Consider the following 27632-nt stretch of genomic DNA (forward strand, 5'->3'; position numbering starts at 1 on the left):
GCCTTTGCTAGTTGAGGCCAAGCTTTGAGAGCATTGAATATCGCTCTCAGTTCCAGAATGTTTATCGGGAGAAGAGATTCTTCCCGAGACCATAGACCCTGAGCTTTCAGGGATTCCCAGACCGCGCCCCAGCCCACCAGGCTGGCGTCGGTCGTGACAATGACCCACTCTGGTCTGCGGAAGCTCATTCCCTGTGACAGATTGTCCAGGGTCAGCCACCAACGGAGTGAATCTCTGGTCTTTTGATCTACTTGAATCGTCGGAGACAAGTCTGTATAATCCCCATTCCACTGTCTGAGCATGCACAGTTGTAATGGTCTTAGATGAATTCGTGCAAAAGGAACTATGTCCATTGTTGCAACCATCAATCCTATTACTTCCATGCACTGCGCTATGGAAGGACGAGGAACAGAATGAAGTACTTGACAAGAGCTTAGAAGTTTTGATTTTCTGACCTCTGTCAGAAAAATCCTCATTTCTAAGGAATCTATTATTGTTCCCAAGAAGGGAACTCTTGTTGACGGGGACAGAGAACTTTTTTCTTTGTTCACCTTCCATCCGTGAGATCTGAGAAAGGCTAGGACGATGTCCGTATGAGCCTTTGCTTTTGACAGGGACGACGCTTGAATCAGGATGTCGTCCAAGTAAGGTACTACTGCAATGCCCCTTGGTCTTAGAACCGCTAGAAGGGACCCTAGTACCTTTGTGAAAATCCTTGGAGCAGTGGCTAATCCAAATGGAAGTGCCACAAACTGGTAATGCTTGTCCAGAAAAGCGAACCTTAGGAACTGATGATGTTCCTTGTGGATAGGAATATGTAGGTACGCATCCTTTAAATCCACGGTAGTCATAAATTGATTTTCCTGGATAGTAGGTAGGATCGTTCGAATAGTTTCCATTTTGAACTATGGTACCCTGAGAAATTTGTTTAGGATCTTTAGATCCAAAATTGGTCTGAATGTTCCCTCTTTTTTGGGAACTATGAACAGATTGGAATAAAATCCCATTCCTTGTTCTCTTATTGGAACTGGATGTATCACTCCCATCTTTAGTCTTCTACACAATGTAAGAATGCCTGTCTCTTTATTTGGTTGGAAGATAATTGAGACCTGTGGAACCTTCCCCTTGGGGGTAGTTCCTTGAATTCCAGGAGATAACCTTGAGAAACTATTTCTAGCGCCCAAGGATCCTGAACATCTCTTGCCAAAGCCTGAGCAAAGAGAGAAAGTCTGCCCCCCACTAGATCCGGTCCCGGATCGGGGGCTATCCCTTCATGCTGTTTTGGTAGCAGTGGTAGGCTTCTTGGCCTGCTTACCCTTGTTCCAGCCTTGCATTGGTTTCCAGGCTGGTTTGGGTTGTGAAGTATTACCCTCTTGCTTAGAGGATACAGAATTAGAGACTGGTCCGTTTCTGCGAAAGGGACGAAAATTAGGCTTATTATTAGCCTTAAAAGACCTATCCTGTGGGAGGGCGTGGCCCTTTCCCCCAGTGATGTCTGAAATAATCTCTTTCAAATCAGGTCCAAATAATGTTTTACCTTTGAAAGGAATGTTAAGCAATTTTGTCTTGGAAGACACATCCGCTGACCAAGACTTTAGCCAAAGCACTCTGCGCGCCACGACAGCAAACCCTGAATTTTTCGCCGCTAATCTAGCTAATTGCAAAGCGGCATCTAAAACAAAAGAGTTAGCCAATTTAAGTGCTTGAACTCTGTCCATAACCTCCTCATACGAAGATTCTTTACTGAGCGATTTTTCTAGTTCCTCGAACCAGAAACACGCTGCCGTAGTGACAGGAACAATGCATGAAATTGGTTGTAGAAGGTAACCTTGCTGTACAAAAATCTTTTTAAGCAAACCCTCTAATTTCTTATCCATAGGATCTTTGAAAGCACAACTATCTTCGATAGGAATAGTAGTGCGTTTGTTTAGAGTAGAAACCGCCCCCTCGACCTTGGGGACTGTCTGCCATAAGTCCTTTCTGGGGTCGACTATAGGAAATAATTTCTTAAATATAGGGGGGGGAACAAAAGGTATGCCGGGCCTTTCCCACTCTTTATTTACTATGTCCGCCACCTGCTTGGGTATAGGAAAAGCGTCGGGGGGCACCGGAACCTCTAGGAACTTGTCCATCTTACATAATTTCTCTGGAATGACCAAATTGTCACAATCATCCAGAGTAGATAACACCTCCTTAAGCAGTGCGCGGAGATGTTCTAATTTAAATTTAAATGTCACAACATCAGGTTCAGCTTGATGAGAAATTTTTCCTGAATCTGAAATTTCTCCATCAGACAAAACCTCCCTCATGGCCCCTTGAGATTGGTGTGAGGGTATGTCAGAACAGTTATCATCAGCGTCCTCTTGCTCTTCAGTGTTTAAAACAGAGCAATCGCGCTTTCTCTGATAAGTAGGCATTTTGGATAAAAGATTTGCTATGGAGTTATCCATTACAGCCGTTAATTGTTGCATGGTAATAAGTATTGGCGCACTAGATGTACTAGGGGCCTCCTGTGTGGGCATAACTGGTGTAGACACAGTAGGGGATGATGTAGTATCATGTTTACTCCCCTCATTTGAGGAATCATCTTAGGCAATATCATTATCTGTTGCAATACTGTCCTTACTTTGTTTGGACACTATGGCACAATTATCACATAAATTTAAATGGGGAGACACATTGGCTTTCATACATATAGAACATAGCTTATCTGATGGTACAGACATGTTAAACAGGCTTAAACTTGTCAACAAAGCACAAAAAACGTTTTAAAATAAAACCGTTACTGTCACTTTAAATTTCAAACTGAAAACACTTTATTACTGAATATGTGAAAAAGTATGAAGGAATTGTTCAAAATTCACCAAAATTTCACCACAGTGTCTTAAAGCATTAAAAGTATTGCACACCAAATTTCAGAGCTTTAACCCTTAAATTAACGGAACCGGAGCCGTTTTTACATTTAACCCCTATACAGTCCCAGAATGAGGCTCTGTCTATAACTAGAAAGGCCCCCATCTGAAAAAGGTGTCCAACACAGTGCCTGCCGTTTTTCTAAACGTTCCCCAAGATTATAATACCAATAATTAGTTAGAATCTGCATAATATGCCTAGTAAAGCAATTGTTTTAGCCCAGAAAAATGTCTACCAGTTTTTAAGCCCTTTTTGAAGCCCTTTATTCTTTTATGTTTAACTAAGAAAATGGCTTACTGGTCCCCATGAGGGGAAATGACAGCCTTCCAGCATTACATGGTCTTGTTAGAAATATGGCTAGTCATACCTTAAGCAGAAAAGACTGTTAACTGTTTCCCCCAACTGAAGTTACTTCATCTCAACAGTCCTGTGTGGAAACAGCAATCGATTTCAGTTACTGTCTGCTAAAATCATCTTCCTCTTACAAACAGAAATCTTCATCCTTTTCTGTTTCAGAGTAAATAGTACATACCAGCACTATTTTAAAATAACAAACACTTGATAGAAGAATAAAACTACATTTAAACACCAAAAAACTCTTAACCATCTCCGTGGAGATGTTGCCTGTGCAACGGCAAAGAGAATGACTGGGGTGGGCGGAGCCTAGGAGGGATCATGTGACCAGCTTTGCTGGGACTCTTTGCCATTTCCTGTTGGGGAAGAGAATATCCCACAAGTAAGGATGACGCCGTGGACCGGACACACCAATGTTGGAGAAATACCTTCATCCAGAATCCAGACACTCATTACAGGCTATAGGAATCGTCTAGAGGCTGTTATTTCTGCTAAAGGAGGCTCTACTAAATATTAATGCAATATTTCTGTTGGGGTGCCCAAATTTATGCACCTGTCTAATTTCGTTTTGATGCATATTGCACATTTTCTGTTAATCCAATAAACCTCACTACTGAACTATTACTGTGTCCTACAGTTATGTGATAGATCAAAATGAAATTTCTGATCCAAACACCCAATTATTTATAAATGAAAATCATGGAAATTATCAGGGGTGCCTAAACTTTTGCATACAACTGTACATATATAAAAAAAAGAGAGAAAAAGAAAGAGAGAGAGGGAGAGACAGAGATAAAGAGAGAGACTGCACTCACTGGATTTGTAAAGAAAAGGCAAAAAAACTTTTAATCCATAATAATACCCTGAAACGTCACCAGCATTATTATGGATTAAAAGTTGTTTTGCTTTTTCTTTGCAAATCCAGTGAGTGCAGTCTCTCTCTTGTGGAGTTTGGAGTGAGTGCCGAGCCTTATATATAAATATATATAATTGATACAAACATTGTAGCAAACACTGCTGCCATATTATACTCAAGACATCCCATGATATGGCATCATGAAAAGGAACTATGTTTTAACAAATGTTACCAAGACAGAGATAAATAATTTGTTAATTGTAAAGGTTTTTTCTTCTTCTTTTTTTTATTTTTATTGTATTACCTTTCTAAGTCTAATTTTGACTTCCATATCCCTTTAAGGAAAATAACCATATATATTAAGAAATAGCAATACCTCATTTCCAATGGCTTTGATTTTTTCTAAAGCATCCAAGAACCATTTTTCAGCTGCTTTCCAACTAAAGTTTAAAAACAGACAAGTCACAATTTACCTCTCATCTTTTCATAACAATTTTTCAACACAACATAATAAGCAAATCTTAACCTGGAAACAGAGGGTTTACAAAACATTAAAGGACCAATAAATACAAAGACAATGCAAGAGCACTTACTTTGCATTTGAAATGAGCAGTAGATTTTTTTCTGCAAATTTCAAAGTTAAATCAAATCATGAAAGAAAATGTTGGTGTTTCATGTCCCTTTAATGGAGCATAAGAGAATGAGAAATTGCTGAACTTTTCCTTATGGCGCTGGAAACATTTTTAATAAATTTGATGAGGATTGTGGACAGATTACTTTAGCCAGCTTTAAGAGAAATTATACATTATACATATACTTACTCTCCATTCTGAAATGCCACCACCCCTACTTCATGCATAACAAATGGATCCTCTGGGGCAATACTAAGTGCCTGACTAAAAAATCTTTCAGCCAGTTTTGAGTTGTTGGTTAAGCCGTATTCTAATCCAATATACAGCATTGGTAAATGGCACCTAGAAAATAAATGTATCAGTCATTAACATTACTTAAATCCCTGGGATCCTACACAGAGTTTAACCCCTGGGAGCCAAAAGATTAAGATATTTGAGGTGCACCCTATCATACAATGACACCTATGATTTAATCATCAGTTACAAGAAAAGAGTAACTACTTTAAAAAACACAGCAGAATCCAGTATAAATTTAGTAGTAGGTCTAAGAAACTTGAAACAATAAAGCCTTAAAGACATCCAAACAGATGTGTTAAGGATACTACACATTTTGTTCAACCACACAGTGTGCACAATATTTGGTAGCTGATGCTAAGGAAAAGGTTTGTACTCAAAACCCGACTTAGGGCTAGAATACAAGTGGCATACTAACTTTTGCGTGTGAGCAATATCGCCTTTTTGGGCGCAATGGAAATATCGCTTACATTACAAGTTGAAAGTAAATGTGATCGCAAGAGCAAATCGTGATTTACCCTTGTTGGGTTTGCATAACTGACAACCTTGCATTAAGCGTTATTAAAAAGTTGCACCAAACACAACATAAATACATTTAAAAATTACAGTTACACTCATATAAACACTGTGATAAAAAGTATTCATATAAATATATAAAAAAAAAAGTTCTCAAAAGTATATGTATATTTATTTCCCGTCTTAGATTTGTTATGTTTTGACATTTGATAAAGGTACCGGAACGGTTCCGAAATGTCATGTGATTTTATTTTTATGACCATTAACAGCTAAGTTTTAAATAAAATGTTCCAGCGAGTGCTTCTTCAGTGAATAATATTGAACTTCGGTATTAGCACCCTGGTAGTTGTAACAGATACACACACAATATATATATATATATATATATATATATATATATATATATATATTCAAATGAAGTGCACTCACAGGAATATTTGGGTCTCAAAAATATATATATTTGCATATGAAGATAGAAGCGCTCTACCTGGAACGAACAATGGCTTATCAGCTAGTTATATGTCGATTTACCACCCAGGAGCAGTCTCTATTAGACCAGTGTGCTTTTCACAGAGGAAAACTTTTCTGAAGCATATGAGTCTCATTCCGCCAAGTAAGGTCAGTCCAGCCCCGAAATACCAGGCAATTCTCCTCTGAACAAGGAACATGACAACCCCAGACGATCACTTCAGCCTCCTATGGGCCTCGTCAGTGAGGTACAGCCACATTCCTCTAAGCACACTGGGCAAGGAGTCCATGTCTGGTTTCCCCCTTAGGCCAAAGACGATCGTCTGGGGTTGTCATGTTACTTGTTCAAAGGAGAATTGCTGGACTGACCTTACTTGGCGGGATCAGACTGATATGCTTCAGGAATGTTTTCCTTTGTGAAAAGCAGAACTGGGCTAGAAGAGGCTGCTCCTAGGTGGTGACTCGCCATAGAACAAGCTATTAAGCTCTTTGTAGAGCGCCTCTCTCTTTGTATGCGTATGCATATATGTATATGTGTACAGGTAGAAGAGTCATGTCAGTCTCTGTACAACACACTGGCTAAATTGAAACAACGTGAGATAGATCTCAACCTCCATGGTATATATCTTTCTGACTACCACAAAAAGAGACTATTGCCACAAGGATTTAGAGTGAAAAACATCCCCACTATTGGGAGATCAAACGCTGAATTTTGTACCAACTGGTGCAAAATCCTTAACAAGTGCTCATTTGATCTCATGCTTCTTGTGATTAGAGAAGCGGGACGACTACTCCAAGAAGTGAGAACTGAAATACGAGTATTTGAAGCAGAACAACTCAACACACTCAGAGCAGACAAGAGCGTTGATTGGATAGACAAATTGACACAACAAGTCAAATTATATAAACAAGAACTCATTGCTTTCAAAAATAGAAAACTCCAAACAGTTCACCAAGACTACACATATAAGAGTGTATATCGTTGGATGTTATCACCAGATGAGAGACAGAACTATAGATCAAGACGTGAAAGAAGATTCACAAAGAGAAACATCAACACGGTTGATACCAGCTCGGGTGATAGCTCAGACCCAGAGGTAGCAACAACTAGTGGAGACTCTTCATATCGAGGTATCACCACAAGATCCAGAGGGGCTAATAGAGGACAATAGTGGGACAATATGAGGGGAGCAAATAATAGAGGCACCTCATATACTCCATCCAACACTACTTCGGTTCGTTTTTTAGGACGAGGCACAGGCCACACACGAGGAGGGGGGGGGCATGTCACGCCGCCCTCCAATACAGAGGAGATGAGCAATAACGTATTTAATATCAGTTCGAGACCGCTTTCACAGCCAGAAAACTCCCTATTGAATAAGGGTTTATCCTATGTTCCGACAATGAAGCTTAATTCATTTGACACTTATATCGACATTCAAAAATTTGGGAGGAATTTGAGACTAAAAGAGTACTATCAGACAGATAATAGTGAAATAACACCCTTCCGAACACCTGGAACATTTGACCCAAAGTCGCAAAACCCATCCATTACTGCATACACGAACTATTTGAATCATGTCTCCAAAGAAATCCCCAACAGGCGGAGAGTGGACAATCTATCTAAAGAAGAGAGACAGGCACTAAAAACATTAGCAGAAGACACGACCATCATAATACGCCCGGCAGATAAGGGTGGGGCGGTGGTCGTGATGGATGTGCAACAATATAGATCAGAACTCCTGGGCCAACTAACAGATAGAAAGACCTACAGGACCCTTCAAATGGATCCCACTCATCAACTGAAAAGACACATTGATGAAAAATTGGACAGGTGGTGTGTAATGGGATTTATAACCACACAGGAACAGAAATTTCTTAAAAGAGATTATCCGATAACACCTATTATTTATACGTTACCAAAAATCCATAAGGATCCCACACACCCCCCAGGAAGGCCTATCGTGTCAGCAAGGGGATCACTCCTTCAGCCACTGGCTGAGTTTCTGGACTTTCATCTGCAGCCAATGGTTAAGAGGATGCAATCATACACACAAGACTCAAATGCCTTCATTCAATCCATTACCCAAATAGATGATTTACAACCAACTGATCTACTTGTGACGATGGATGTCTGTAGTCTGTACACGGTAATCCCCCACAAATTGGGGATTGCAGCCGTGGTTAACCATCTACGAAAGAGTCCCTATGTGGGACCCCCAGAGGAGGTTCTGGTGGATCTTCTAAAGATATGCTTGGAGAATAACTTTTTCCGGTTCGAGAACACTTTTTACTTACAAATCGAAGGGACCGCGATGGGGTCAAACATGGCACCATCGTTGGCCAACCTGTTTATGGCGGACTATGAGTCCATACAAATGAAGGTGTACCAAATGGATGCTATTCTATACTATTGTCGTTACATAGACGACGTCTTTCTGATATGGCGGGATGGCGAACAGGCCCTGAACGACTGGATCCTTACCTTGAATGGGATGGATAGTACCATTAAATTCCAACATTCGGCCAACAGTGTCACAGTTGATTTTCTGGATGTCAGAGTGTTTAAAACATCTAACAAGCTGGGCACCACGTTGTTCCGGAAGAAAACAGATCGTAACACTCTACTACATGCCAGAAGTTGCCACCAGCCTGCACTCATACGGAACATTCCTAAAGCACAATACCAAAGGGTGATAAGGAACAACACAAATACAGATCTGATGCAGACTCAGTTGTCAGAAATGACACAAAGATTCCTTCAACGCGGGTATAACAAAAAGAATTTGGAGCAACAACGTGAATCGGCTCTCCTAGCCCAACAAGAACAAAGCACCAAAAGTATTACACCAAATCGCCAACTCACGTTTGTAACCACGTATAACCCAGACCAACACCAGATTGCCAAAGCAATAAAGGAAGAATGGAAGATTCTCCAGAGTGACCCCACATTACCATTCACTGAATGGGCAGCACCACGATTGGCATATCACAGGGGTAGGAGTCTTAGAGATCTATTAGTAAAGACTGATATCCCTTTAAAAAATGAGAAACAAACCTGGCTGAAGAGAAAAATTGGATGCTATAAATGCATTAGTTGTGTAACTTGTAACAGCATGCACACTGGCACGACATTTCAACATCCTGATTGTCGTAAGAGATATCAGATCAAATACTTCCTGACATGCACAACCCAATTCATCGTATATTTACTTAATTGCCCATGTGGGAAATTCTATACCGGCAAGACAACTGGCGACGCCAGAGTAAGGATGGCGAATCACCGCTCAAGTATCAGATCGGCAATCAACACGGGAAAGGCAGAACATCCGGTGGCCCGCCATTTCCTGGAAGCAGGACATACTGTGAGCGACTTACGCTTCAGAATTATTGATCACGTGCCAGTCCTACGAAGAGGAGGGAACCGAGCCAAGATACTGCTGAGAAAAGAAGCACGCTGGATTCACGAATTGTGCACACTGGCCCCGAGAGGTCTAAATATACAGACGGGGTGGCAGAACTTTCTATAATTGATACGAGATGTGAGAGTCCACTGACCCATTGATTCTATGCCCATGAGGGCTAATGAGAGTCTACTTCCCACTCTTGAGTTACTTTTCCTTTTTGGAGTTGAAATTACTTCACCTAATTGTACCAAGTATGGTGTACCATGATTTCCATTTGTTAGATATTTAATTTTGAATATAGCAAAATATATGAGGTGTGCTATGTTTTTATTTGTTTTTAGTCTTGCCTTATTGCACTTGTCACATTTCCATATTTTGGTAATGTCTGTGACTGGTATGCTTTCTATACATGCTCAATTATTTGATAGTTATTTTTTGTTGTCAATGTATGGCGGAACTGACTGGCATTTTATTCCACACGTCGCGTTTGGGTTAATTTTAGATTAATATGTGTATACTCTGGCCAATATGGTTGGACTCAAAGTGTTAGTGCACAGTTTTATTTCTATTTTATTTTTATTTTATTTTCACTATGGGAGACGTGGTCTTTTGCACATTTTGAGATGAAGCCCCCTGATGGGGGGTAGGTTAAACCTTGTCGACCCTACAGAGGGTATTCTATTTGGGTAGATATTTTGGATATTTAGGTGGTTAATAGGTCCTCTTATACCACATGATGGAGTGGAATTATCATTCTTGTCATTTTATTTATTTTCCTTATTTATTTTTCTATTTTGTATTATTGTTCTTGATGTATGAGGTTTTATAATGGGGTAATTGTGCAACATTATTTGACAGATGATTGACTGGATTATGCCACATGGTGTTTCCGTTTGGTCCCTTTGAAAATTAGAATTTTTTATATTGGTATGGGTTGTTGTTTCTTTTTTTTGCCTTGTTGTGGATTAAAAGAATAGATGGTTATTCAGGTTTGGATACCTAATTGGGAAAGATCTTATACACTATTCGATAGGCCTGCTGGACCTGAACACATGTATGTTATAAGTATACAACGTATACAGTTCTTTTTGCCCCTCTTTTTCCCGAGATTAACTTAGCCATCCGCTTTGAGAGTGGCTCACAGTGCCACATCATGTATTGAATTGGCATTATAGACAGCCAACATTGGGGTTGACATTGGCTACCGTAATAACCGCGGAGGCTAATAAGGATGATGACGGTTGTGGATGTCAGCTATGCCATCGTGATGTTATGTGTGTAACGGCTTGTTGGCACTTTACGCGGCCAAATTCGGGGTTTGAGTTCTATATTCGGGTTACCATAGCAACCGCGACATTAGGCATTGGTGATCGCGGCGTGTTGTTCGAACTGTGAATTATGCCTTTTTGATGTCATGTGATTTGTGAGGTATAAGTACTTGGAGCGCTGACATTTAGAGGTGTGTAGGGTCATTGAATATGGCCTGTTACGTAGCAGGGGGACCTGTTTACTGTGGGAACTATGACAACCATCAGAGCAGCGGTTCCGGCATCGCTCGTGAGAGTGAGTCTACTAGGTCACATGCAGCCAATCAGCTCAGGTGTTTACATGTTGTACTCTCGCAGTTGGCTTGCGTTGTTTTGAAAGGCGTGGGCTTGTGAGACATATTGGCTGAGCCTATCACATAACAGGGGTGTGTGATCTCCGCCTATCAGATGTTGTTTTCCTTTCTATTAGTATTAGTGAACTACGGATAATATTGAGCATGTATATGATCGGATACGGTTTATGACAAATTAATACCACACACACACAGAGATAATATTATATATACACAGGCATGAATCTATGTACACTTTTCACCAAGTTAATGTGTATTTGAGTCTTAAACACTAGGATCATTGCCGGTTTTGCACACGGCTCACTTTCCTTTGCACATGGCACATTTTGATTGGTAGGACACTATGGGGAGTGGTTTAGGGGCCTTTAAATGTTTGCTTTTTTCACCTGTTGTTTGTCAGAAGAAGGGACGCTGTTGGTCCCGAAACGTCACAATAAAGGATATTTTATTTGATACTGCTGTCCATAGTCCAGTGAGTGCTTTCATCTCCTCATTTTCTAAATACCTGGCTATAGCACCCTGGCAAGTTGCGGTCTGTTGGTGAGAGTGCATATACCACTAACAAACTTCTATATATATATATATATATATATATATATATATATATATATATATATATATATATATATATATATATATATATATATATATATATATATATATATATATATATAAAAACATCAAGCAGGGGATCTGCACACACAATAAACTTCCAACTTCCGGGGTGCTCTGGGTAAGAAAAGTAAACAAATTAAATAAACAGGTCCCGTAAGTGCAACTTACTGCCCTTAAATACCCTCCACAATGTACTGTGAATGCTTAACACCTGCAGCTTCTCATCTGCGCAACTGAGCATGCTCAGAGGTAACTATTGTGGCTGCATTGGGACAAACAATTAAAAGCAAAGTTAAAAATGGAAAATGCCTAAAATTACAATGTAACAATGTTCATATAAACAAAAATGTAACCTAAGTAGCCCTGATAGATGTGATAAATAACTGATCTTCACAATATGTAACAAAACTAGCAAAAACAAAAATTGGCTATAAATAAATATTACATCTTAACTAATGAGGGGAAGAAGTAAGATGTTAAGTACAAAAAACAGGCAAGTAATGAATATCAAGTGTAATTATGAAATCCATACCCTGTAACAGGACATAATTAATTTGACCAGGGAGACAAATGAAATCTACCTACCGCAAAAATTGCTTTAACTAGGTGGGAATATGTCAAAAAAGACATAATAATTATGAATACAATCTTAATCATCCCTGTATAATCTAATAACAGACTCAGAGTATGACTATCAGATTAGTATTAATATACGGCTAGCTGTACTACACAATATACTATTACGTGTAAAAACAAAATTTATGCTTACCTGATAAATTTATTTCTCTTGTGGAGTATCCAGTCCACGGATCATCCATTACTTGTGGGATATTCTCCTTCCCAACAGGAAGCTGCAAGAGGATCACCCACAGCAGAGCTGTCTATATAGCTCCTCCCCTAACTGCCCACCCCCAGTCATTCCACCGAAGACAAGCAAGAGAAAGGAGAAACTATAGGGTGCAGTGGTGACTGTAGTTTAAAAATAAACACCTGCCTTAAAATGACAGGGCGGGCCGTGGACTGGATACACCACAAGAGAAATAAATTTATCAGGTAAGCATAAATTTTGTTTTCTCTTGTAAGGTGTATCCAGTCCACGGATCATCCATTACATGTGGGATACCAATACCAAAGCTATAGGACACGGATCAAGGGAGGGACAAGGCAGGCGCTTAAACGGAAGGCACCACTGCCTGTAAGACCTTTCTCCCAAAAATAGCCTCTGAAGAAGCAAAAGTATCAAATTTATAGAATTTAGAAAAAGTATGAAGCGAAGACCAAGTCGCCGCCTTACAAATCTGTTCAACAGAAGCCTCATTTTTAAAAGCCCATGTGGAAGCTACCGCTCTAGTAGAATGAGCTGTAATTCTTTCAGGAGGCTGCTGGCCAGCAGTCTCATAAGCTAAGCGTATTATACTCCTTAGCCAAAAAGAAAGAAGTTGCCGAAGCCTTTTGGCCTCTCCTCTGTCCAGAATAGACAACAAACAATGCAGATGTTTGATGAAAATCTTTAGTAGCTTGTAAATAAAACTCTAAAGCACGAACCATGTCAAGATTGTGTAAAAGACGTTCCTTCTTAGAAGAAGGATTAGGACACAGTGACGGTACAACAATCTCCTGATTGATATTTTTATTAGATACCACCTTAGGTAGAAACCCAGGTTTGGTACGTAACACTACCTTATCTGCATGGAAAATGAGATAAGGGGAATCACATTGTAAAGCAGATAACTCCGAAACTCTTCGAACCGAGGAGATAGCTACTAAAAACAGAACTTTCCAAGATAAGAGCTTAATATCTATGGAATGCAAAGGTTCAAACGGAACCCCTTGAAGAACCTTAAGAACTAAATTTAAACTCCATGGTGGAGCAACAGGTTTAAACACAGGCTTGATTCTAACCAGAGCCTGACAAAATGCCTGAACATCTGGAACCTCAGCCAGGCGTTTGTGCAAAAGAATAGACAGAGCAGAAATCTGTCCCTTTAAGGAACTAGCTGACAAACCCTTCTCCAATCCTTCTTGGAGAAAGGATAATATCTTAGGAATCCTGACCTTACTCCAAGAGTAACCCTTGGATTCACACCAATGAAGATATTTACACCATATCTTATGATAGATTTTCCTGGTGACAGGCTTTCGTGCCTGTATTAAGGTATCAATGACCGACTCGGAGAAACCACGTTTTGATAAAATCAAGCGTTCAATCTCCAAGCAGTCAGACGCAGAGAAATTAGATTTGGATGGTTGAAAGGACCCTGAAGTAGAAGGTCCTGTCTCAGCGGCAGAGTCCATGGTGGAAAGGATGACATGTTCACCAGATCTGCATACCAAGTCCTGCGTGGCCACGCAGGTGCTATCAAGATCACTGATGCTCTCTCCTGCTTGATCTTGGCAATCAGACGAGGGAGCAGAGGAAACGGTGGAAACACATAAGCTAGGTTGAAGGACCAAGGCGCTGCTAGAGCATCTATCAGTGCTGCCTTGGGATCCCTGGACCTGGACCCGTAACGAGGAAGCTTGGCGTTCTGACGAGACGCCATGAGATCCAGTTCTGGTTTGCCCCAAAGTTGAATCAACTGTGCAAATACCTCCGGATGGCGCTCCCACTCCCCCGGATGAAAAGTCTGTCGACTTAGAAAATCCGCCTCCCAGTTCTCTACTCCTGGGATATGGATAGCTGATAGATGGCAAGAGTGAATCTCTGCCCATAGAATTATCTTTTGAAACCTCCAACATTGCTAGGGAACTCCTTGTTCCCCCTTGATGGTTGATGTAAGCTACAGTCGTGATGTTGTCCGACTGAAATCTGATGAACCTGACCGCAGCAAGCTGAGGCCAAGTCTGAAGAGCGTTGAATATCGCTCTTAGTTCCAGAATGTTTATCGGAAGGAGGGCCTCCTCCGGAGTCCATGATCCCTGAGCCTTCAGGGAGTTCCAGACTGCATCCCAGCCCAGAAGGCTGGCATCTGTTGTTACTATTGTCCAATCTGACCTGCGGAAGGTCATACCCTTGGACAGATGGACTCGAGATAGCCACCAGAGAAGAGAATCCCTGGTCTCTTGATCCAGATTTAGAAGAGGGGACAAATCTGTGTAATCCCCATTCCACTGACTGAGCATGCAGAGTTGCAGCGGTCTGAGATGTAGACGGGCAAACGGCACTATGTCCATTGCCGCTACCATTAAGCCGATTACTTCCATACACTGAGCCACCGAAGGGTGAGAAGTAGAATAAAGAACACGGCAGGAATTTAGAAGTTTTGACAACCTGGCCTCTGTCAGGTAAATCTTCATTTCTACAGAATCTATCAGAGTTCCCAGGAAGGAAACTCTTGTGAGAGGGGATAGAGAACTCTTTTCTTCGTTCACTTTCCACCCAATGAGACATCAGGAAAGCCAGAACAATGTGCGTATGGGACTTGGCAATTTGAAAATTCGACGCCTGTATCAGAATGTCTAGGTAAGGGGCTACTGCTATACCCTGCGGCCTTAGGACCGCCATGAGTGACCCCAGAACCTTTGTAAAGATTCTTGGTGCCGTGGCTAACCCAAAGGGAAGAGCCACAAACTGGTAATGCCTGTCTAGGAAGGAGAACCTGAGAAACCGTTGATGATCTCTGTGTATCGGAATGTGAAGATAAGCATCCTTTAAATCCACGGTAGTCATATACTGACACTCCTGGATAATAGGAAGGATGGTTCGAATAGTCTCCATCTTGAAGGATGGAACTCTGAGAAATTTGTTTAGGATCTTGAGATCTAAGATTGGTCTGAAGGTTCCCTCTTTCTTGGGAACCACAAACAGATTTGAATAGAAGCCTTGCCCCTGTTCCTCCTCTGGAACTGGGTGGATCACTCCCATAACTAGGAGGTCTTGAACACAATGTAAGAATGCCTCTCTCTTTATCTGGTTTGCAGATAATTGTGAGAGGTGAAATCTTCCTTTTGGGGAAGAAGCTTTGAATTCCAGAAGGTATCTCTGAGACACAATTTCCAACGCCCGGGGATCCTGGACATCTCTTGCCCAAGCCTGGGCGAAGAGAGAAAGTCTGCCCCCTACTAGATCCGTTACCGGATCGGGGGCTGATCTTTCATGCTGTCTTAGAGGCAGCAGCAGGCTTCTTGGCCTGCTTTCCTTTGTTCCAAACCTGGTTAGGTCTCCAGACCGGCTTGGACTGGGCAAAATTTCCCTCCTGTTTTGTATTAGAGGAAGTTGAAGCTGCACCACTCTTGAAATTTCGAAAGGCACGAAAATTAGGCTATTTGGTCCTTAATTTGCTGGACCTATCCTGAGGAAGGGCATGACCTTTTCCTCCAGTAATATCAGAAATGATCTCCTTCAGCCCAGGCCCGTATAGGGTCTGCCCCTTGAAGGGAATGTTGAGAAGCTTAGACTTTGAAGTAACGTCAGCTGACCAGGATTTAAGCCATAGCGCCCTATGCGCCTGAATAGCAAAACCTGAGTTCTTAGCCGTTAGTTTGGTTAAATGAATAACGGCATCAGAAACAAATGAATTGGCTAGCTTAAGGGCTTTAAGCTTGTCAAGGATATCATCCAATGGGGTTTCTACCTGTAGAGCCTCTTCGAGAGACTCAAACCAGAAGGCCGCAGCAGCAGTGATGGGGGCAATGCATGCAAGGGGCTGGAGAATAAACCCTTGTTGAATTAAAAAAAAAAAATTTTTTTTTTTTTAAGGTAACTCTCTAATTTTTTGTCCATTGGATCTAGAAAAGCACAACTGTCCTCGACAGGGATAGTGGTACGCTTAGCTAGAGTAGAAACTGCTCCCTCCACCTTAGGGACCGTCTGCCATAAGTCCAGTGTAGCGGCGTCTATAGGAAACATCTTTTTAAAAACAGGAGGAGGAGAGAACGGTACACCTGGTCTATCCCATTCCTTAGTAATAATTTCAGAAAACCTTTTAGGGATTGGAAAAACATCAGTGTAAGTAGGTACTGCATAGTATTTATCCAATCTACATAAATTCTCTGGGACTACAATAGTGTCACAGTCATCCAGAGTTGCTAAAACCTCCCTGAGCAATACGCGGAGGTGTTCAAGCTTAAATTTAAATGTAGACATCTCAGAATCAGAGTGAAGTATCTTCCCTGAATCAGAAAAATCACCCACAGATTGAAGCTCCCCTGCTTCAGCTTCAGTATAATGTGAAGGTGTATCAGACCTAGCTACTAAAGCGTCAGAGAGCTCTGTATTTATTCTATTCCCAGAGCTGTCTCGCTTTCCTTGCAATCCTGGCAGTTTAGATAATACCTCTGTAAGGGTATGATTCATAACTGCCGCCATGTCTTGCAAGGTATACGCAATGGGCGCGCTAGAAGTACTAGGTGTCCCCTGAGCGGGATTTATAGAATCTGACACGTGGGGAGAGTTAGCCGGCATAACTTCCTCCCTGTCAATTTCTTCTGGTGATAAATTTTTTAAAGCCAGAATATGGTCTTTATAATTTATAGTAAAATCAGTGCATTTGGTACACATTCTAAGAGGGGGTTCCACAATGGCTTCTAAACATAATGAACAATGAGTTCCCTCTATGTCAGACATGTTTAAACAGACTAGTAATGAGACCAGCAAGCTTGGAAAACACTTTAATAACTGTGAACAAGCAAAAAATAAAAACGGTACTGTGCCTTTAAGAGAAAAAAACAATCACAGAAACTGCTAAAACAGTGAAAAAAGCAGTAAATCTTACAAAATTTTTACCGTGTGTATAATAGGCTGAAAGAGCATTGCACCCACTTGAAAATGGATGATTAACCCCTTAGTTTCAAAAACGGATCAAAAAAACAATATAAACGTTTTTTTAAACAGTCACAACAAACTGCCACAGCTCTGCTGTGGCCCTACCTGCCCATACAACGACTTTGGAAGGCACAAAAACCCTTTAGAGAGTTCCTAAATGTTCAGGGGACTCCTTCAGGGAAGCTGGATGTCTCAAGCTGCAAAAACGAAAATAGGCCCCTCCCAACCTGTACTCACAGTGAGAGGGCCTTAAAAAACTATCCCTAGGCAAAATCTAGACAGCCATGTGGAAAAAACTAGGCCCCAGTATAAAGTTTTATCACCAATAAGTAAAAAAAAAACGTTTATACACTTCAAGCAAACGTTAAATCTATTCAGTAATGTGAGTAAATAATAAAAATATTACCCTTTACAGCAAGCATGATACCAGTCTTTATTAAATCACTGTAATCAGGCTTACCTTAAATAAATCCGGTATTCTCAGCATTTTCTAGCATATTCATTCCTCTAGAAAAATTTAAAACTGCACATACCTCAGAGCAGGAGACCCTGCACGCCATTCCCCCAGCTGAAGTTACCTCATCTCTTCAGTTATGTGTGAGAACAGCAATGGGTCTTAGTTACAACCTGCTAAGATCATCAAAGACCACAGGCAGACTCTTCTTCAACTTTCTGCCTGAGGCTAAAATAGTACAACTCCGGTACCATTTGAAAATAACAAACTTTTGATTGAAGATAAACTACATTAATGCACCACATCTCTCTAGCTACTTCCATTGTCGAGAGCTGCAAGAGAATGACTGGGGGTGGGCAGTTAGGGGAGGAGCTATATAGACAGCTCTGCTGTGGGTGATCCTCTTGCAGCTTCCTGTTGGGAAGGAGAATATCCCACAAGTAATGGATGATCCGTGGACTGGATACACCTTACAAGAGAAATATGTACAAACAGGATCATTACAAGAAACATTGCATATCAAAATGGGTATTAAGGCCCCTAGGTATTAAATTATTCAAGGTGTAAATCTACCTGGTCTCTTTTTGCAACAACAATTTGGCCCTATTACCCCCTCTCAGTAAGGGAGGGACGTGAATATATATATATATATATATATATATATATATATATATACACACACACACACACACATCTGTATTCATGTGTTTTACTGTATATTTACATATGTATATTTACATATTTCACATTCCAAAGGTAAATGCACATTTCTATATACTGTATATATCTGCATATAACTATACGTGCAAGTTTATTCATATAGATGTCTATTTTAAATTAACATTATATATATATATATATATATAAATATTTAATAAAAATTTATTTATTTTCTATGTGAATATAGGAATGTGAAATAGGCGTATCCTACTTTGCGATCTAGGTGTAACACGGTGTTGGGTTAGCGCATTTGAAGAATTGCTTATCTCAAAGCACGTTTTTTGAAATGTTTATGCCGAGCTGAGAGCCTCCGCGTGACCACGACAATACACATTTTTTTTTCTTTCTTTCAATGATGTGATGTTTCCACCTATTAACCAATAGCTGTGCGGGCTAATCGCCAATATGCCGGATAGCTAGCACCTTATTGGCTGAGATGTGGAAAACACAACCTCAATGAGGAAATAGCTTTTTGCCGTGGGCGGCCCAGCTTGGCATAAACTCGCTGCAAATAAAGGAACTTTCAGCATGAAGTTTTATAGCAGTGGTAAATCCTAGTGTTTAAAAAATGCTAGGATTTACATTACTTTAAATATAAAAAAAAAAATTTTAAATGGTATAAATTATTATACATACTGTATATGAGTGCAAACCAACGCAAACAAAAAGATTACTTCTAGCGAAGTTTATCTGAGCAAAAGTTCACTTGTAAACTAGCCCATTGTTGGATTTTTCCTGGGCAGTACTTTATCTCAATAAAGATGACTATAACAGGAATAAAGTTACTTTTATATTGAAGAAATTGACAAACCTATTAGACAGATTGCTGATTAGTCAGCCATAACATTTTGGGATGCAAGGAAATCATTTTATTTTGAGAATAATGTAGAAGAATAAAGAATATAACAATGGCTATTTTTATCCAATTGCTTTTCAATATGTTGTTTACTTATAACTACAAAATATTCTGATATAGGTAACCCAGTCTCAAATTAGCATGTGAGAATGTCTTATACTTGAAGCTGCAACTGCCAAACTATAATCAAAAGGTGTGTAATTATCATATTCTGTAATTGTTAACTTTATTCTCCTGACATTATCCGAAAAATCAGTATAGGTAAAAAAAAAAATCCAAAAAAAATCATATAAAGTCCTTATATATAGATGAAAATAAGACAAGGAAGCTCGCAAGAAAGAGCAAAAATTCATAGTCTTCCAGCAGAAGATATTGCTAAAAGCAACAAAAACTTCTAAGACAGAAGCTAAATGCCAAAACAAGAAGGTTCAAAAAAGATAAAACTGTAAAGCTTGAAGAAAAAAAGCAGTACTTTGTCTCAATAAAGAAGACTATAACAGTAATAAAGTTACTTTTATATTGAAGAAATTGACAAACCTATTAGACAGATTGCTGATTAGTCAGCCATAACATTTTGGGATGCAAGGAAATCATATTTTATTTTGAGAATAATGTAGAAGAATAAAGAATATAACAATGGCTATTTTTATCTAATTGCTTTTCAATATGTTGGTTACTTATAACTACAAAAAATTATGATATAGGTAACCCAGTCTCAAATTAGCACGGGAGAATGTAGTCCTATACTTAAGCTACAACAGACAAACTATAATCAAAAGTTGTGTAATTATGATATTCTGTAATTGTTAACTTTATCATACCCTTTCATTAGTTGTGCAGCTGTAAAATAAGCAGCCATAGCTTGATCATGCTCACTCTCCACAGCAAAAGAATGTCCATATGCAATCCATGCAGGCCCATAGCTTCTCTCTAATGTGGTAGCTTTGCTGAAAAAAAAAATTAAAAAAAATTATGCTTGCCTGATAATTTCATTTCTTTCATGGCGGTGAGAGTCCATGAGCCATTACTCCTGGGATTCAACTTCTAGCCACTAGGAGGAGGAAAAGATTCCCAAAGCTCTAAGAGTACTTAATCCCACCAACCTCACTGGTATTCCAGTCCTACATATAGCCAAGAAGTAGTAGAAGAAAGGTAGGAAAAGATAAAACAGGAAAAATTAAGTAAATAAATGAAAATGGTAGGATCTCGTGGACTCTCTCCTCCATGAAAGAAATTAATTTATCAGGTAAGCATAAATGTTGTTCTCTTTCATAAGGTGGCGAGAATCCACAAGCCATTACTCCTGGGAACTAATACCCAAGCTGTGGAGACCATGAGTAATCAGGTTGGATAAGAAATATTTAAGGCAGGCATCTAATTACTAGGGAGGTGCATTATTAGGTTTCATGAACCTCTGTATGCGGAAGAAGGTGGACCTTCGTGCTGCTCGGCTATTTTCATTGCTGAATTCATCCTTGTGCAACAGCAACATGCTAAAATCTGGATTTGCTGTTGCACAAGAATTAAATCTTCAAAGAAAATAGTCAAGCAGGACAAAGGGCCGCCTTCTTCCACATTTGGGGGTTCACAAAACATCTGAATGCACATCTCTACTAATTACCAGACACTGCTGCCAGAAAGCCTTTTCTAACAAAACATCAAAGTGGTAGAAATTAGAGAAAGTATGTCGGTGCCTTGCAAATTTATTCAATATAAGCCTCACTCTTGAAAATCCAAGAAGAGGAAACGGATCTAGAAAAAAAAGACAATAATGCGTTGTTGAAAAAACTATCCTGCCTCCAAATAAACTGTGGTAAACAAGAGATTTAACTCAAAGAGCTAAAGAAATGGATGAGGTCCACCAACCCTTACATGGATCAAGCGACAAACAAATTCTTTGGATTAGGACAAGGAGATTTTATCATTTCCTGACATTACCCGAAAAATCATTATAGGTTAAAAAAAAAAAAAAAAAATCATATAGTCCTTCTATGTAGATGAAAATAAGACAAAGAAGCTTGCAAGAAAGAGCAAAAATTCATAGTCTTCCAGCAGAAGATATTGCTAAAAGGAACAAAAACTTCTAAGACAGAAGCAAAATGCCAAAGCAAGCAGGTTTAAAAAGATAAATCTGTAAAGCTTGAAGAAAAAATCTAATTCATGTTCCAAAGAAGAGAAATTGCTTTAGAAACTGGATATATCTTGAGCAAGTCTGAAGAAAGGCTTAGTCTTAAGACCCTTAGCTATTTTCCTGTAGTATGAAAAAGAAACATCTGAAATGTGACTCTTTAAAGTGTTAGAAGATCATGACCAAATTGCTAAAATAAATTTTTGGAAATTTAAAACTATGGTTTTCATAGCAGAAAAGTAACAACTTGCCAAATTATTTGAAAAAAAATTACTTGTAACAGTCTTTATGGTCTGAAATAAGAAATGCAATACAGCATCAAAGAAACCTCTTAGTTATAAAAAAGGAATTCAATCTACAATCCATGAAAATAAGAGTCGAGATCTTGGTTATTGGAGAAAGCTTGACATGAGTTCTGCGAGGCTTGACTTGAGCAGTGAGTTTAATGAAGAATGCTCTTTTCAATTCAAACTATGACTCTTGGAAACAAGTCATCAGGTCTATCTCTGGGAGACCCGTTGCTCCACAAGCTAGTAGAAAATGACTTGAAGGGAAAATATTCTTGTGGAAGGGACTAACCTCTTCATAGGTTTCTATCCAGGGATGCAAAGTATAGAAAATGTTTCAGTGTCCAATCAAAAAAAAACTTGCATTTTCCATCATTGCTAAGGAACTGCAAGTTCCCCTTTGATGATGGATATAAGCTACGACTGTAACTGAAACATTATATTCAGGACAGCTCTGTAGGGACCTAAAAAGTCCAAAATAATTATTGGTAACCTGACTCCGTGAGGAAACCAAACTCCTTGTGCTCTCCTGGACCCCAAGACTCCAATAAAAAAATGGCATCTACAGACATTATTTTTTTCCAAGAAGGGTGAATAAAGGTCAACCCCAGAAAAATAGTTTTGAAAACTATCAACCGAGACAAAGATTACCTCACTGAAGAATTTCAAAGGAGATAGCTGAGAGAACTTTTTGCACTATTGTCGAAGCATGATAAGAGGAAGAGGTCTCATATGGAACCATACAAAAGGAAGACAAAACAACAAAAGTGCAAATAAGCAAGGATATGTTAAAGGGACAGTCAAGTCTAAAAAAAAAAAAAACCTTTCATGATTCAAATAGGGCATCTAATTTTAAACAACTTTCCAATTTACTTTTATCACCAATTTTGCTTTGTTCTCTTGGTATTCTTAGTTGAAAGCTAAACCTAGGAGCTTTATATGCTAATTTCTTAGACCTCGAAGGCCGCCTCTAATCTGAAAGCATTTTGACAGTTTTTCACCACTGGAGGGCATTAGTTCATGTGTTTCACATAGATAACATTGAGCTCATGCACGTGAATTTATCGAGGAATGAGCACTGATTGGCTAAAATGCAAGTCTGTCAAATGAACTGAAATAAAGGGGCAGTCTGCAGAGGCTTAGATACAAGGTAATTAAAGAGTTAAAATCTAATGTGTATTATTATAACTGTCGGCTAGATTACGAGTTTTGCGTTAGAAGCTATGCGGTGCCAACGAGCAGTTTATGCTCACCGCTCACTTACAGACAGCGCTGGTATTACGGGTTTTTACAAACCCGGCGTTAACCACAAAAAAGTGAGCATAGAGCAAAATTTTGCTCCACATCTCACCTCAATACCAGCACTGCTTACGTTAGCGGTGAGCTGGTAATACGTGCTCGTGCACGATTTCCCCATAGAGATCAATGGGGGAGAGCCGGCTGGAAAAAAAACTAACACCTGCAAAAAAGCAGCGTTTAGCTCCTAACACAGCCCCATTGATTCCTATGGGGAAATAAAAGTTATGTCTACATCTAACAACCTAACATGAACCCCCGAGTCTAAACACCCCTAATCTTACACTTATTAACCCCTAATCTGCCGCCCCTGACATCGCCGCCACCTACATTATATTATTAACCCCTAATCTGCCGCTCCGGACACCGCCGCCACCTACATTATACTTATGAACCCCTAATCTGCTGCCCCCAACATCGCAGACACCTACATTATATTTATTAACCCCTAATCTGCCGCCCCCAATGTCGCTGCAACCTAACTACATTTATTAACCCCTAATCTGCCGCCCCCAACGTCGCCACCACTATAATAAAGTTATTAACCCCTAAACCTAAGTCTAACCCTAACCCCCCTAACTTAAATAAAATTTAAATAAATCTAAATAAAATTACTACAATTAACTAAATAATTCCTATTTAAAACTAAATACTTACCTATAAAATAAACCCTAAGCTAGCTACAATATAACTAATAGTTACATTGTAGCTAGCTTAGGGTTTATTTTTATTTTACAGGCAACTTTGTATTTATTTTAACTAGGTACAATAGTTATTAAATAGTTATTAACTATTTAATAACTACCTAGTTAAAATAAAGACAAAATTTACCTGTAAAATAAAACCAAACCTAAGTTACAATTACACCTAACACTACACTACAATTAAATGAATTACCTAAATTAAATACAATTAATTACAATTAAATAAAATTATCTAAAGTACAAAAAAAACAAAACACTAAATTACAGAAAATAATAAAGAAATTACAAGATTTTTAAACTAATTACACCTAATCGAATCCTCCTAACAAAATTAAAAAAAAAAAAAAAAAAATAGAAAAGCCCTACCCTAAACTAAATGCAGGGCATTGCCCCAAAGTAATCCACTCTTTTACCTGAAAAAAAATTACAATTCCCCCCCCAACATTAAAACCCACCACCCACACAACCAACCCTACTCTAAAACCCACCCAATCCCCCCTTACCGGGAGACGTCTTCACCCAACCGGGCCGAAGTCCTCAACAAAGCCGGAAGAAGTCTTCATCCAAGACGGCGAAGTGGTCCAAAAACAGCCTCCGAAGAAGCAAAGGTATCAAATTTGTAAAATTTGGAAAAGGTATGAAGCGAAGACCAAGTTGCAGCCTTACAAATCTGTTCAACAGAAGCATCATTTTTAAAAGCCCATGTGGAAGCCACCGCTCTAGTAGAGTGAGCTGTAATTCTTTCAGGAGGCTGCTGTCCAGCAGTCTCGTATGCCAAACGGATGATGCTTTTTAGCCAAAAGGCAAGAGAGGTAGCCGTAGCTTTTTGACCTCTACGTTTTCCAGAATAGACAACAAAGAAGATGTTTGATGAAAATCTTGCAAGTAAAACTTTAAAGCACGAACCACGTCCAAGTTGTGCAATAGACGCTCCTTCTTATAGGAAGGATTAGGACACAGAGAGGGAACAACAATTTACTGATTAATATTCTTATTAGTAACAACCTTAGGAAGGAATCCAGGTTTGGTAAGCAGAACCACCTTATCAGCATGGAAAACAAGAAAAGGCGAGTCGCATTGCAATGCAGATAGTTCAGAAACTCTTCGAGCCGAAGAGATAGCAACTAAAAACAGAACTTTCCTAGATAGAAGCTTAATATCTATGGAATACATAGGTTCAAACGGAACCCCTTGAAGAACTTTAAGAACCAAATTCAAACTCCATGGCGGAGCAACAGGTTTAAACACAGGCTTGATTCTAACTAAAGCCTGACAGAACGACTGAACGTTTGGAACATCTGCCAGACGTTTGTGCAGTAGAATTGAAAAGCAGATATCTGTCCCTTTAAGGAACTAAATGATAGCCCCTTCTACAATCCTTCTTGGAGAAAGGACAAAATCCTAGGAATCCTGATCTTACTCCATGAGTAGCCATTGGATTTGCACCAATAAAGATATTTACGCCATATCTTATGATAAATTTTCCTGGCGACAGGCTTTCGAGCCTGAATCAAGGTATCTATGACCGACTCAGAGAACCCCCGCTTGGATAAGATCAAGTGTTCAATCTCCAAGCAGTCAGTCGCAGAGAAACTAGATTTGGATGCTGGAACGGACCTTGAATCAGAAAGTCCTGTCTCAGTGGCAGAGTCCATGGTGGAAGAGATGACATGTCCACCAGGTCTGCATACCAAGTCCTGCGTGGCCACGCAGGTGCTATCAAAATCACCAAAGCTCTCTCCTGTTTGATTCTGGCAATCAAACGAGGAAGGAGAGGAAAAGGTGGAAACACATAAGCCAGGTTGAACGACCAGGGTACTGCCAGAGCATCTATCAGTACTGCCTGAGGATCCCTTGACCTGGACCCGTAACGAGGAAGTTTGGCATTCTGACGAGACGCCATCAGATCCAATTCTGGCGTGCCCCATTGCTGAATCAATTGGATGAAAAGTCTGACGACTTAGAAAATCCGCTTCCCAGTTCTCCACTCCTGGGATATAGATTGCTGATAGATGGCAAGAGTGAGTCTCTGCCCATCAAATTATTTTGGTAACCTCTATCATCGCTAGAGAACTCTTTGTTCCCCCCTGATGATTGATATATGCTACAGTCGTGATATTGTCCGACTGAAATCTTATGAATCTGGCCAACGCCAGCTGAGGCCACGCCTGAAGCGCGTTGAATATCGCTCTCCGTTCTAGAATGATTGGGAGGAAAGTCTCCTCCTGAGTCCACAAACCCTGTGCTTTCAGGGAATTCCAGACTGCACCCCAGCCCAATAGGCTGGCGTCCGTCGTCACTATGACCCACGCTGGCCTGCGGAAACACATTCCCTTGGACAGATTATCCTGTGACAACCACCAAAGAAGAGAGTTTCTGGTCTCTTGGTCCAGATTTATCTGAGGAGATAAATCTGCATAATCCCCATTCAACTGCTTGAGCATGCAAAGTTGCAGTGGTCTGAGATGCAAGCGAACAAACGGAACTATGTCCATTGCCGCTACCATTAAACCGATTACCTCCATAAACTGAGCCACTGACGGCGGAGGAATGGAATGAAGGGCTCGGCAGATGGATAAAATCTTTGATTTCCTGACCTCCGTCAGAAAAATTTTCATGTCCACCGAATCTATCATAGTTCCCAGGAATGGAACTCTTGTGAGAGGGATAAGTAAACTCTTTTTTACGTTCACCTTCCACCCGTGAGATCTTAGAAAAGCCAACACGATGTCCGTGTGAGACTTGGCTAGTTGGTAAGTTGACGTCTGGATTAAGATATCGTCCAGATAAGGCGCCACAGCTATGCCCCGTGGCCTTAGAACCGCCAGAAGGGACCCTAGCACCTTTGTGAAAATTCTGGGAGCCGTGGCCAACCCGAAGGGAAGAGCCACAAACTGGTAATGCTTGTCCAGAAAGGCGAACCTGAGGAACTGGTGATGATCTTTGTGGATAGGAATGTGTAGATACGCATCCTTTTAAGTCCACGGTGGTCATATATTGACCCTCCTGGATCATTGGCAAATAGTCAGAATGGTCTCCATCTTGAAGGATGGGACTCTGAGGAATTTGTTTAGGATCTTGAGATCCAAAATTGGTCTGAAAGTTCCTTCTTTTTTGGGAACCACAAACAGATTGGAGTAGAACCCTTGCCCCTGTTCTGTTTCCGGATCTGGGCAGATCACTCCCATGGAACATAGGTCTTCTACACAGCATAAGAACGCCTCTCTTTTTGTCTGGTTTACAGACAATTGAGAAAGATGGAATCTCCCCCTTGGGGGAGAATCTTTGAAATCTAGAAGATACCCCTGGGTTACTATTTCTAAAGCCCAGGAATCCTGAACATCTCTTGCCCAAGCCTGAGCGAAGAGAGAAAGTCTGCCCCCTACTAGATCTGGTCCCGGATTGGGGGCTACCCCTTCATGCTGTCTTGGAGGCAGCAGCGGGCTTCTTGACCTGTTTACCCTTGTTCCAAGTCTGGTTAGGTCTCCAGACTGACTTGGATTGAGCAAGATTCCCCTCTTGCTTTGCGGCAGGGGAAGAGGAAGAGGGACCACCTTTAAAGTTTCGAAAGAAACGAAAAGTATTTTGTTTGGTCCTCATCTTATTCGTCTAATCCTGAGGAAGGGCATGGCCTTTCCCTCCAGTGATGTCTGAAATGATCTCTTTCAGTTCAGGCCCGAATAGGGTCTTACCCTTGAAAGGGATGGCTAAAAGCTTAGCTTTTGATGACACATCAGCAGACCAGGA

The 27632-nt window shown here is 40.1% G+C and overlaps 1 protein-coding gene across 1 annotated transcript in view; it reads right to left on the reverse strand.

The window, feature by feature from the left end:
- CDC16 (cell division cycle 16) overlaps window positions 1–27632 on the reverse strand; it is a 139647-nt gene that overhangs the window by 52766 nt on the left and 59249 nt on the right. Inside the window, exons 12-14 of the mRNA XM_053707674.1 lie at window positions 20292–20417; window positions 4945–5097; window positions 4500–4563 (exon numbers count right to left, since the gene is read on the reverse strand). Coding sequence (XP_053563649.1) covers window positions 4500–4563; window positions 4945–5097; window positions 20292–20417 — 343 coding nt within the window. The remainder of the gene's footprint in view (window positions 1–4499; window positions 4564–4944; window positions 5098–20291; window positions 20418–27632) is intronic.

Source organism: Bombina bombina, chromosome 3, assembly GCF_027579735.1.
Source record: "Bombina bombina isolate aBomBom1 chromosome 3, aBomBom1.pri, whole genome shotgun sequence".
Classification (NCBI taxonomy): domain Eukaryota; kingdom Metazoa; phylum Chordata; class Amphibia; order Anura; family Bombinatoridae; genus Bombina; species Bombina bombina.